The following is a 13,924-nucleotide window of genomic DNA, read 5'->3' as shown; positions in this document are numbered from 1 at the left end:
ACTGATTCTAATTGTTAGGGGAGGAGGTGTTTGAATTGTTATCGGTTGGGGGGGCGTGGCCTAGGAGGTGCAGATGCTGTATATTAAACAGCTGATTTTCCTCGGCAAAAATGCATTTTAACTAGAGCTGACAAAAATTGAAATTGTCTCGATTACTGTAATGTATTATTTTTGGGTCTCCTTATGTCTAGCATTGAAAAATTACAGTTGGTACAAAATGCGGTTGCTGTCTTTTAACAAAAAAAAGAAAGTTTGATCATATTACGCCTATACTGTATATTAGGGGTGAAACGGTACGTGTATTTGTATTGAACTGTTTCGGTACGGGGGATTCGGTTCGGTACGAGGGTGTATCGAACGAGTTTGTAAACTAAAGTCTTAACAAGCTGCTCTGCAGCTGCCCCTGTCCGAGCAGTGAGCACCCAGTATTGTCCCGCCCACACAACCATCTGATTGGTTACATACAAAGCCAATCAGCAGTGCGTATTCAGAGCTTTTATATACTGTATATATATATATATATATATATATATATATATATATATGGGGACATTTTCCTTTATATTCTTATGAGTGATGGAACAGCAAGCGGCTAGGAATATGTTTGTGGTGCAATTTCATATGAAGCGCCCAAACATTCATTAATTGACATTTTACATGTGCGTCTTTGTGCAAAACGGCGACACCCACAGGTCACAAGGCCCTCCACACAGTGTGTGATCTGCATGTTGGGAACGGTATGCCAGACATCAATTGTTGCCTATTGTTTGTGCACAATTGTAGTCGCCCTATTAATGTGCACACTTTTAGTTGCCCTACAATTGTGCACATTAACAAATGCATGACAATGGCAGACAACAATAGTTGCCTTGAAACTGTGCCCATGTGATTATTGTGAATAATGGTGCACAGTTTTAAATGACATTTACAAACACTGTTATGCGATGCAGTTCTTCCATTGAATGCAAAAGATGTGTGCAGGTGTCCCTATGTTAGTAAGTTAGCGGCACCTGACAACAGAAAGCCCACAAACGCACAAAAATCCAACACTAAAACTGGAAAAGCCGTCCTGGACTAGCACCATTAACTTGCTCTGTGAGTGATCTCATTGTCTGATTTCATCTGTCAGATCCAGAACCAACCTCCACCCCCCCACCCCAGGCAAATGTGGGTCTGAGAGGCGAGACCACCTGGGCTTACTTATCTCCCAGGACCCCGAAAGCGAGCGTCTGAGGATAAATTTACGACTTTTACAGCTAAATCAGCACACGCCAATGATTGCCATTCAATCACACTCGCCTTTGCACCATAAATAATGCAAAGTACTCACGCACACACAAAGCTGTCCCCTTCAAGCTACACTGCGCTATCATAAGCTCTGCTGCTTTTGTATAATTTTCTTGCATATTACATTTATGTCTTCATTTTTAAAGAATCTTTTTCCATCTGCTCCGTGGTCGTGGAGTATGAAATGAGGTGAGATAATGGCTGCATTGTGGTACAAAATTGTCGGCATAAAAGCTTTTTTTTGTTGACACATTTTCGATGACTCTCACTTGTCCCTAGGATTTTGTCTGCATCAAACTCAGTCAAGCATGCTTTTTTTATTTGGTTTTACCTTCTTTTGTTGTTTAGTTAGAAGACGTGAAGCAGGAATACTTACAGGAGGTCCTGAAAGACACACAAAAAATACAGTAATCAGAAGGCATTATCAACCAAAATGTTCTGTTTGACACATATTTAGTCCAGTTATTCCTATTTTCTACATACTGTCAATGCAAAACCATTGTCATGCCTTTACCTAACATATAATATTATCACAATTACTTCAATTTACAAACCCCATAACCATTTAAGTTGGCCCGTTGCGTAAATGATTTGCAAATCATTTTCAACCTATATTCAATTGAATAGACTGCAAAGACAAGATACTTAACGTTCGAACTGAAAAAAAGTTGTTGTTTTTTGCAAATATTAGCTTATTTGGAATTTGATGCCTGCAACATGTTTCAAAAAAGCTGGCACAAGTGGCAAAAAAGATCCCACAGGTGAACAGGCTAAATGGGAACAGGTGGGTGCCATGACTGGGTATAAAACCAGCTTCCATGAAACGCTCAGTCATTCACACACAAGGATGGGGCAAGGGTCACCACTTTGTGAACAAATGCGTGAGCAAATTGTCCAACAGTTTAAAAACAACATTTCTCAACAAGCTATTGCAAGGTATTTAGGGATTTCACCATCTAAGGTCTGTACTATAATTAAAAGTTTTAGAGAATATGGAGAAATTACTGCATATAACATTGGATGCCCCTGCCCCTGGATCCCTCAGGCGGTACTGCATCAAAAACCGATATCGGTATGTAAAGGACATCACCTCAGGAAGACTTCAGAAAACCACTGTCAGTTACTACAGTTCGTTGCTACATCTTTATGTACATGATGAAACTCTACTATGCAAAGAGAAAACCATTTATCAACAACACCCGGAAACACCGCCGATAAACTGATTCAAATTGGAAAAGTGTCCTGTGGTCTGACGAGTCCACCTTTCAAACTGTTTTTAGAAACTGTAGACCTTGTGTCCTTCGGAACGAAGAGGAAAAGAACCATCCGTATTATTATAGGCACAAAGTTCAAAGGCCAGCGTCTGTGATGGTATGGAGGTGTATTAGTGCCCAAGGCATGGGTAACTTACACACCTGTGAAGGCACCATTAATGCTGAAAGGTACATACAGCTTTTGGAGCAACATATGTTGCCATCCAAGCAACTTTATCATGGGTGCCCCTGCTTATTTCAGCAAGACAATGCCAAGCCACATGTTACAACAGCATGCATTACTGTACATCAAGCAAGAATGAGAAATAATTCAACCTGAAAAGCTTCAAAAATTGGTCTCCTCAGTTCCCAAACATTTACTGAGTGTTGTTAAAAGGAAAGGCCATGTAACACAGTGGTAAAAATGCCCCTGTGCCAACTTTTTTGCAATGTGTTGCTGCCATTAAATTCTAAGTTAATGATTATTTCGACAAAAAAAACACTGGTCCGTGACGCAATAGCTACCGGGCCACACAGAAATATTAATAAATGTATAAATTGCCACATCTTCTCCGACTTAACTTTCGCCTGTCCACACTGAACACACCAATAAGCTTGTTAATATATGTATATTAAAACTATTTTGTTATAGTACATGGCACAATGCACATTAATGGGCATATAAAATGTTAATGTGCCAGATTGTAGCCAAAGTTATGGTGGTTTGATTTTTTTTTTTTTTTTTGCTGTTTTCAATCAACCACACGAGGTAAGCCGGTCCGTGAAAATAATGCATACCGTATTTCCTTGAATTGCCGCCGGGGAGCTAATAAATTCAAAATTTCTTCTCACTAAAGCCCAAAAAAAGTCTGCGGGCTATAGAGCGTTTTACGTTCGGGCTCCAGTACTCTGGAATGCCCTCCCGGTAAAAGTTTGAGATGCTACCTCAGTAGAAGCATTTAAGTCTCACCTTAAAACTCATTTGTATACTCTAGCCTTTATGTAGACCTCAATTTTTAGACCAGTTGATCTGCCGCTTCTTTTCTTTTTCTCCGTTGTCCCCTTCTCCCTTGTGGAGGAGGTCCGGTCCGATGGTCCATGGATGAAGTACTGGCTGTCCAGAGTCGGGATCCAGGATGGACCGCTCGCCTGTGCATCGGTTGGGGACATCTCTACGCTGCTGATCCGACTCCGCTTGGGATGGTTTCTTGTGGACGGGACTCTCGCTGCTGTCTTGGATCCGCTTTGAACTGAAATCTCGCGGCTGTGTTCGATCCACTAAGGTATGAACTTTCACAGTATCATGTTAAACCCGCTCGGGGGGGGGGGGAGGGGGGGGGGGGCACATTTGTGGTCCTCTCCAAGTTTATCATAGTTATCATTGTCACCGGCGTCCCACTGGGTGTGAGTTTTCCTTGCCCTTATGTGGGTTTTTCCGAGGATGTCGTAGTCGTAGTGGTTTGTGCAGTCCTTTGAGACATTTGTGATCTAGGGCTATATAAACAAACATTGATTGACGGCACTTTTTGGAATTTTCACATCATCCACAACGCTTATGTGAGACAAGAACAGTTAACAATATAGGTAATGAGATGAATCTGTTCTGGTTATAAAGCGCTCTAAATAAAAAAACAAAAACCGCCAATAATGCTTAATTTACATGCTGTGACAAGCATTTTAACCAAGTTATAGCTACCGTATTTCCTTGAATTTCCGCCGGGGCGCTAATTAATTTAAAACCTCTTCTCACTCTGCGCTTACCAAAGGCATGCGGTAAAAATAAGCATGCGCTAATTATTTTAAAACCTCTTCTCACTCCGGCACTTACCAAAGGCATGCAGTAAAAATTGGAGTGTGATGTAAGCTTGGACCTTAAATCCTAATGAATAGCTCTTAATCTTCTTCCCTTTATGCGATTTCAAATTACCTGTATTGAAATCAGCCTCCTCTATTTTGAAAATGATGACAGGGGAAGTGTCACTCGTGTTGTCACGAGTTTGACCAGGCGGTAATACTAAGCATGTGCTAATTATTTTGCGAAGCGAGTTTGACCCGGCAGTAATTCAAGGCAGGCGCATACTATATGCCCTGCGGCAATTCAAGGAAATACGGTATGTCAAAAAGGTCCCTGTTTGAAAAAAGGTTGGAGGCCACTGGTATATGACAGGAGTGCTCTTGTTGTTTTTAGGAATCTCCTGCAAAAATGGTGACTTCCAAGATTTTCATAGTGAACTCGTTCGGGTGTCAGTTCAAACACATTAAGAGCATAATGTGGACCTAAGAGGAAAATCTTTGTTTCAGTGGCCACCAGGACTTACATAAACATTTGTAGCTGTCTCTACCTTTACAACTACAAGGGGAATATGCGCTTGTTAAAAACCTCCCCTCCGCCCACTCAGTCCCCTGTGTGTTTTTTTTTTTTTTGGTGAGGTGACACGCGTCTCTTTCACCCTAATTAGTGCACCTCAAACGAGCATGGAATGCCGCCGAGCCTTGCAGATCGCTGCAAGTTCTCCGGATTGGAGGCTGCTGCTTTTTGAAAGTTTTTTTTTTTAAATCCCACGTCCTTGAAGTGTTCTTGTTCACTTTGGGAGCTGCACATTGTTTTATGGATCATTGGGTTACAGTACACCACTCAGCTTAATAATAAACCTGCACCACACACACTGTGTTTTTTTTCGCACATTTGCAATAATGGCACACCAATGTCCATCAAATGAAAGGACATAGAGGCTTAAGTCGTTCAACAGTCTGGGGTCTCCGTTGTGGTATTTTAGGCCTCATAATGCGCCACACATTTTCAATGGGAGACAGGTCTGGACTACAGGCAGGCCAGTCTAGTACCCGCACTCTTTTACTATGGAGCCACGCTGTTGTAACACATTGTCTTGCTGAAATAAGCAGGGGTGTCCATGTAAACTTGGCTTGAATGACAACATATGTTGCTCCAAAACTCGGATGTATCTTTCAGCATTAATGGTGCCTTCACAGATGTGTAAGTTACCCATGCCTTGGGCACTAATACACCCCCATACCATCACAGATGCTGGCTTTTAAACTTTGCGCCTATAACAATCTGGATGGTTCTTTTCCTCTTTGTTCCAGAAGACAGGGCGTTCTCAGTTTCCCCAAAAAATTGAAATGTGGACTTCTCAGACCACAGAACACTTTTTCACTTTGCATCAGTCCATCTTCGATGTGCTCTGGCCCAGCAAAGCCGGAGCCGTTTCTGGGAGTTGTTGATAAATGGCTTTCGCTTTGCATAGTAGAGTTTTAACTTGCACTTACAGATGCCGTGACAAACTGTACTTACTGACAGTGGTTTTCTGAAGTGTTCCTGAGCCCATGTGGTGATATCCTTTACACACTGATGTCGCTTTTTGATGCAGTACCACCTGAGGGATTGGAGGTCACGGCCATTCAATGTTACGTGCAGTGATTTCTCGAGATTCTCTGAACCTTTTGATGATATTACAGACAGTAGATCGTGAAATCCTTAAATTCCTTGCAATAGCTCGTTTGCTCAAATTTCTCACACACTTGTTCAAAAAGTGGTGACCCTCGCCCCCATCCTTTTTTGTGAATTTCATGGAAGCTGCTTTTATACCCAATCCTGGCACCCACCTGTTCCCAATTAGCCTGTTCACCTGTGGGATGTTCCAAATAAGTGTTTGATGAGCATTCCTCATTTTTCTCAGTCTTCTCTGCCACTTATGCCAGCTTTTTTGAAACATGTTGCAGGCATCAAATTCCAAATGAGCGAATATTTGCAAAAATTAAAGTTTTCCAGTTCGAACAATAAAGTATCTTGTCTTTGCGGTCTATTCAATTGAACAGCCCTTTGAGACACTATTGATTTAGGGCTATTTAAGTAAACATTGATTGATTGATTGATATAGGTTGAAAAGGATTTGCAAATCATTGTATTCTGTTTTTATTTCCGAATTAAACAACGTGCCAACATCACTGATTTTGTATAATTATACGGATGTATATTGACAAATGTGTTTGTCTAGCTTGTGTGCTATTGCGAGCGTAGCTGTTGTGTAGTTGCTAGCTCTGAGTAGCTTACAGCAGAGGTTCTTGACCTTTTTGACCACAGGGCCCACTGCAGAGGCCTTTCAAATCAATAATTTTACTCTCAACTTAAATGGTATTCTATAATTATATCTAACTTATTTACAGTTTAAAACCTTGTCAAATGATATGAAACCATGTGTTAATCACGAATGTTATTATTTATTGAACACATAAAACTTTGACTTTGATCAGGCGGCTTCGAACAATAAGTAGGAAACAAATATACGGCAGAGGAGGGGACTCAAACAACTGAAAAAACAAAAGCATTTATATTCAATTATCCATCCATCCATCTTCTTCTGCTTATCCGAGGTCGGGTCGCGGGGGCAACAGCCTAAGCAGGGAAACCCAGACTTCCCTCTCCCCAGCCACTACGTCTAGCTCTTCCCGGGGGATCCCGAGGCGTTCCCAGGCCAGCCGGGAGACATAGTCTTCCCAACGTGTCCTGGGTCTTCCCCGTGGCCTCCTACCGGTTGGATGTGCCCTAAACACCTCCCTAGGGAGGCGTTCGGGTGGCATCCTGACCAGATGCCCGAACCACCTCATCTGGCTCCTCTCGGTGTGAAGGAGCAGCGGCTTTACTTTGAGCTCCTCCCGGATGGCAGAGCTTCTCACCCTATCTCTAAGGGAGAGCCCCGCCATACGGCGGAGGAAACTCATTTCGGCCGCTTGTACCAGTGATCTTATCCTTTCGGTCATGACCCAAAGCTCATGACCATAGGTAAGGACGGGAACGTAGATCGACCGGTAAATTGAGAGCTCCTTCTTCACCACAACGGATCGGTACAACGTCCGCATTACTGAAGACGCCGCACCGATCCGCCTGTCGATCTCACGATGCACTCTTCCCTCACTCGTGAACAAGACTCCTAGGTACTTGAACTACTCCACTTGGGGCAGGGTCTCCACCCCAACCCGGAGATGGCATTCCACCCTTTTCCGGGCGAGAACCATGGACTCGGACTTGGAGGTGCTGATTCTCATTTAGGTCGCTTCACACTCGGCTGCAAACCGATCCAGTGAGATCTGAAGATCCCGGTCAGATGAAGCCATCAGGACCACATCTGCAAAAAGCAGAGACCTAATCCTGCGGTCACCAAACCGGAACCCCTCAACGCCTTGACTGCACCCAGAAATTCTGTCCATAAAAGTTATGAACAGAATCGGTGACAATTATGTCCTTCAAAAACAAATAAGCTAAAGTATTGAATAGTTTTGTTTTTTTCCACCAAACTGTAACTAAAACTTAAGTGCAAATGAAAATACGGCTTCATCACTTTTGTCATAAATGTTGCGCTGTGAGTTTAGCCTCAGACTTCTTCTGTTTTTTAGACATTGTCATTACTGCCACAAGTGGTGGAAAAGTGAATTACAAAGGCCCATAAAGACCACAGCTGAAAAACAGATCTTTGTTTAGCGGCCCAACAATGGTTAAGAAACCCTGGCCTACAGTGAACAAAACCATGTTTAACTTTTGTAAATGACTTCACTAAAATAGAAGAAAAGAGCAACTTTGTGTGTTCATTGGAAGACATATTGCTGACACATTGCAAAAATAAATGTGCTGCAGCACTTTTTGTATCAGAATTTATATCAGAGATTGTAGATTATATGTTTTTTGGCTGATATCGGACCTTTATCAGATTAGGCCACCAACATAATTGTGTTCGCTTTCGTCATGTTGTTGCTTGGCAGAATTCAGTACTATAAAAAACATGACATTAGGGACAAAATGAACTATGATATTTTGTTTCTATTTGGGTTGTCAAAATAATGCATTCACTCATGTAACGAATCACAATACAGTATCGCATTAATAAGAAGACTCCGACTGGTTTGCTCGCTAGGGGAATTTCACTTCAAAATGCAGCCCGATGGGACTTAAAATAAAACGTTTTGCACAAATAATGGGTATAAAAGTAGAGCATTTAAAAAAGTTCCTGCATGACATTCTGCCAATAAAATATTGGGCTCTTTTTAAGCCAATTTAAAATTACATTAAGTGTGATTAATCAGACTAAAAACTAGTTTCTACTATTTAACACAAAGTATTAAAGAATTGAGTGATTGAAGTAGGTCGTGACATTAATAAACAGCCTGCTGACAACTTGCTGCGCTTAATTAATAAAGCGCTCTAGTAGTGAATGGCTGCCATTGTTTGGCAAAATGAAGCCAGTGAGTAAAAGACAAGAAAATGTTGCACAACGCCACCATTGAAAAGACATGCGGGATGTTTATGGAGATTGTGCCAACAAAAGGCTGGCAAGCTGTTGTCTGGCCAGCCCTGGATAGAAGTATCGCTTCTGTCACTTCTCTGCACCACTTTTTTGTAAAAAAAAAAAAAAATGCAATAAGGTACTAAAAAGGAGGAACAAATTTGTTGGTACATAGTTTGTTCCATTATTCGTAGTTAATCCAATAATTTGGATAATCATATGTTGGGAAGTTGCACAAAAACTTCGTATTTCGCAGCAACTCAGACCGGAAATTTTGCTACATGTTGAACAACTGAGTCAAAAACAAACGTATAAATTAAAACCGCACACTGGTCTAGTACTTCATAGCACAGGAGCACTCTGCCTGAGAAAACATGGGAGCCAAGATCCTCTATGTCAGTGGTTCTCAAATGGGGGTACGCATACCCTCGGGGGTTCCTTGAAGGTATGCCAAAGGGTGCGTGAGATTTTTTAAAAATATTCTAAAAATAACAACAATTCAAAATTCCTTCATAAACATATTTATTGAATAATACTTCAACAAAATATGAATGAAATACAAAAAAAATACAACAATGCAATATTCAGTGTTGACAGCTAGATTCTTTGTGGACATATTCCATAAATATGGATGTTAAAGATTAATTTTTTTGTGAAAAAATGTTTAGAATTAAGTTCATAAATCCAGATGGATCTCTATTACAATCTCCAAAGAGGGCACTTTAAGTTGATGATTACTTCTATGTGTAGAAATCTTTATTTATAATTGGATCACTTGTTTATTTTTCAACAAGTTTTTAGTGTTTTTTACATCTTTTTTCCCAAATAGTTCAAGAAAGACCACTACAAATGAACAATATTTTGAACTGTCATACAATTTAATAAATCAGAAATTGATGACATAGTGCTGTATTTGACTTCTTTATCTATTTTTTTTCAACCAAAAATGCTTTGCCCTTATTAGGGGGTACTTGAATTAAAAAAAATGTTCACAGGGGGTGCGTCACTGAAAAAAGGTTGGGAACCACTGCTCTATGTGACAGGAGTGCTTAGTTGTTTTAAGGAAGCTATCTGCTGCTAGTCAGTGTCTCTTAGTTTTTGGAGAGGGTGAAAAGTGAGCGTTCCTATGGTGACCGGAGTGGAGCAGTGCAACCACTAATTGCACGTCAATAAACCTCGCCTGCCTCTAAAGATATACAGTCAACCTCTACATCATTGTAAATAAAGCGCGGATGTCCTGCTGCATCATTCTTTTAATAAAGTGAGGTCTCATGGAGCCAACAGTGGCCACACGTGCACACACACACGCACACACGCACGCACACACACACACACACACACACGAAAAGTTTTGATTTTACTTGACAAAAGTCTAATTTTTTTAAGAAAACTAACATTTTGGCAATATTATAATAAAAATCGGAATTCAACTTGGCAAAATGATGACAAAAGTCATAATCTTACTCAAAAAACGTCACAATTTTACAGGAACAAAAAAAAAATTGGCAATATTGTGATACAAGTCAGAATTTTATATGACAAATTTCACTATTTTGCAGTAAAAACACACAAGTCAAAGTTTTACAAGGAAAAACTGAACATTTGTGCAATATTATAATACAAGTTGGAATTTTACTTGAAAAGCTTAACATTTGGGCAATTTAATGAACAGTTTTAATTTTACTGGACAAAAGTAAAACATTTTTAAGAAAACTAACATTTTGGCAATATTATGATAAAAATCGGAATTCCACTTGGCAAAATGATGACAAAAGTCATAATTTTACTCAAAAAAAATTCACAATTTTACAAGAACAAAAAAAAGGCAATATTGTGATACAAGTCAGAATTTTATATGACAAATTTCACCATTTTGCAGTAAAAACACACAAGTCAAAGTTTTACAAGAAAAGCTGAACATTTGTGCAATATTATGATACAAGTTGGAATTTTAATCACTAACAGACGCAATTTTACAAGAAAAGCTTAAAATATGATACAAGTGGGAATTTTACTTGAAAAGCTTAACATTTGAGCAATTTAATGAAAAGTTTAGATTTTTACTCGACAAAAGTCACAATTTTATAAGAAAACTTTAACATTTTGGCAATATTATGATAATAATCGGAATTCTACTTGGCAAAATGATGACAAAAGTCATAATTTTACTCCAAAAATTTCACAATTTTACAAGAACAACAAAAAAATTGGCAATATTGTGATACAAGTCAGAATTTTATCTGACAAATGTCACCGTTTTGCAGTAAAAACACACAAGTCAAAGATTTACAAGAAAAACTGAACATTTGTGCAATATTATGATACAAGTTGGAATTTTACTCACTAACAGACGCAATTTTACAAGAAAAGCCTAAAATGTTGGCAATTTTATGAAAAATCATAGTTATACTTGACAAAAGTCACACTTTTATAAGAAAAGTAACATTTTGGCAATATCATAATATTAATCGGAATTCTACTTGGCAAAATTATGACAAAAGTCATAATTCTACTCCAGAAATGTCACAATTTTACAAGAACAAAAAAAAAATTGGCAATATTGACAAGTAAAAAGTAATACTTTTACATAAAAAAGTAATAACTTTACAAGAAAATATTGCAATATTACAGAAACAGAAAGAATCACACATGTTATGAAAAAAAAAGTTGACATATTGTGAAAAAAAGACTGCTGTTAGTTAATTTTTAAATGTTTTGTTTGTAATCGTTTTTTATTCTTCATTATTTCCTTCAATATGTCTGTATATACATATATATAAAAATATATATACACACACACATATATATATATACACATATATATATATAAATATATATACACACATATATATATATATACACATATATATATATATATTTATATATATATATATATATATATATATATATATATATATATATATATATATATATATATATATATATATATATATATATATATATATATATATATATATATTTTTTTTTTTATAATTATTTTTTTTTTCCCATTAAATTTGGCCAAAGGGGCGCATTTCGGTTTCTTACCCACACTTGCTATTACGTATGTTGGCCATAGAGGGAGCACTTAAAATTTTTACACACACTTGATATTCATATGTTTTAAAACCGACTCACAGTCAAATTGAAAAATCCCTCCTTTTTGGGATCATCCTAATTTTGCTAGGTTTCACTACCAGGGGTGCAAATGAGATCTAATGTTTTTGTTTTTTGTAATGTGCTTAAGGTCGATAACAAACTAGTCACGGACCACAGATGGCCCCTGTGTTGCACTTAGGGCAACCAAGCTGTAGAAGCTAACTCTTAATGGCCACTATAGTCTCAGTACCATAGTGTATTTGTTTATCCTATGGTCACATATAGGACACGGGTTGTCTTACTGGAAGTCGTAAAATCAGCTGTTCACCTGGCCTTTTTTGGGGGGGATGAATAGGGAAGTCCTTGTTTAGCTGCCGTCTTGTTTTATCATATATTGCTGCCTTTGCACCTGTCAATGTTTACTTTTAGATGCACATTAAATCAACAAAAAAATCTGGACTTTGGAGCAATGTTCACGAACTGTAGTATTTGGCTCTCTATCAGATGCAATGGTTTTCCGTATTGGGGACTATGATTTCGGTCCTAACTTGTTTACCGGTCCTCATATGAAAGGTACTTTTCTTTTTTGATTTATCAAGAAGGGTAGAAATACAAGAACACACACACACACACACACACACACACACACACACACACACACACACACACACACACACACACACACACACACACCACATACCGGGTTCTCCATTGCGGCCTCGCCTTCCTCTCTTCCCCGGAGGTCCTGCAAAATAAGGGGAAAAGGACACATTTTAGTGACTTATTTGATTGTCTTTTGTCATTTTTTTAAAGCCTTGGATTTGACATGAATTCGTAAGAGAGCTTTGAAATCATTAAATTTTATGGTGCGTAAAAAAGAATGGCAGCCATTTCTATTGCCATGGCGACCGCAGTACAAGCTCATGGGACACTTCTTTAGGTACACCTTCACACGCTCGAAAGCAGCCCAAACTTGTGTTATTGAGTTGAGTTAGAGTATTTGGAACATGCATGATAAAACACAATTTCCAGTTTCTCAATTCAACATTTTGGAAAAGGAGTAGGAAGAAGCAGAGCTTATTTAATCCTACCCCTTTTACTTTACATAGCAGTTGCTAAAACTTTAGTTCACTTCCTGTTCTCAGTTTATCCACAATATACTCCATAAGTAATAATAACAAACAAATAAATAAATAAAAATTAGTGAAGTAAGTTATATTTCATACGGTGAGATAAATATGATTATCTAGAAAATGACTGGATGGATGAAATAAATTTAAAATGTTAATCATTGTTCTTCTTCTTTGTATTTTGTAAACACTTTAAGTTTGAATAGTTTCTTGAAGTGGATCATATTAGTACATTGTTTGATTTCTTTACTTAATCCATTCCATAATTTAATTCCACACACTGATATACTGAAAGTTTTAAGTGTTGTATGTGCGTACACATTTTTTTACATTACATTTTTGTAAGATTATATTTCTCCTCTTTTATTAAGAATTGTTGTACATTCTTGGGCAGCAGGTTATAGTATGATTTGTGCATAATTTTAGCGGTTTGCAAATCACTATTTCGCGGAATTTCAGTATTTTCTATTCAATAAATAACGTGTTTGTATGTTCTCTTTATCCAATGTTATGTATTATTCTAACTGATCTTTTTTGTAACACCGTTAATGAATGAAGTGTACTTTTGTAGTTCCATCCATCCATCCATTTTCTACCGCTTATTCCCTTTGGGGTCGCTGGTGCCTATCTCAGCTACAATCAGGCGGAAGGCGACGTAAACCCTTGACAAGTCGCCAACTCATCGCAGGGCCAACACTGATATACAGACAACATTCACACTCACATTCACACACTAGGGCCAATTTAGTGTTGCCAATCAACCTATCCCCAGGTGCATGTCTTTGGAGGTGGGAGGAAGCCAGAGTACCTGGAGGGAACCCACGCATTCACGGGGAGGACATGCAAACTCCACACAGAA

At 38.5% G+C, this 13,924-nt stretch overlaps 1 protein-coding gene across 1 annotated transcript in view; it reads right to left on the bottom strand.

The window, feature by feature from the left end:
- Positions 1-13,924, bottom strand: part of LOC133560717 (collagen alpha-1(XXV) chain) — a 337,729-nt gene that overhangs the window by 176,467 nt on the left and 147,338 nt on the right. The window contains exons 3-4 of the mRNA XM_061913555.1: positions 12,636-12,680; positions 1,664-1,671 (exon numbers count right to left, since the gene is read on the bottom strand). Of these exons, the coding sequence (XP_061769539.1) occupies positions 1,664-1,671; positions 12,636-12,680 (53 nt within the window). The remainder of the gene's footprint in view (positions 1-1,663; positions 1,672-12,635; positions 12,681-13,924) is intronic.

This window comes from Nerophis ophidion, linkage group LG10, assembly GCF_033978795.1.
Source record: "Nerophis ophidion isolate RoL-2023_Sa linkage group LG10, RoL_Noph_v1.0, whole genome shotgun sequence".
NCBI classification, from domain to species: Eukaryota; Metazoa; Chordata; class Actinopteri; order Syngnathiformes; family Syngnathidae; genus Nerophis; species Nerophis ophidion.
Note: the sequence above shows the minus strand (reverse complement) of the source record. Positions and strands in the feature narration are given on the sequence as shown.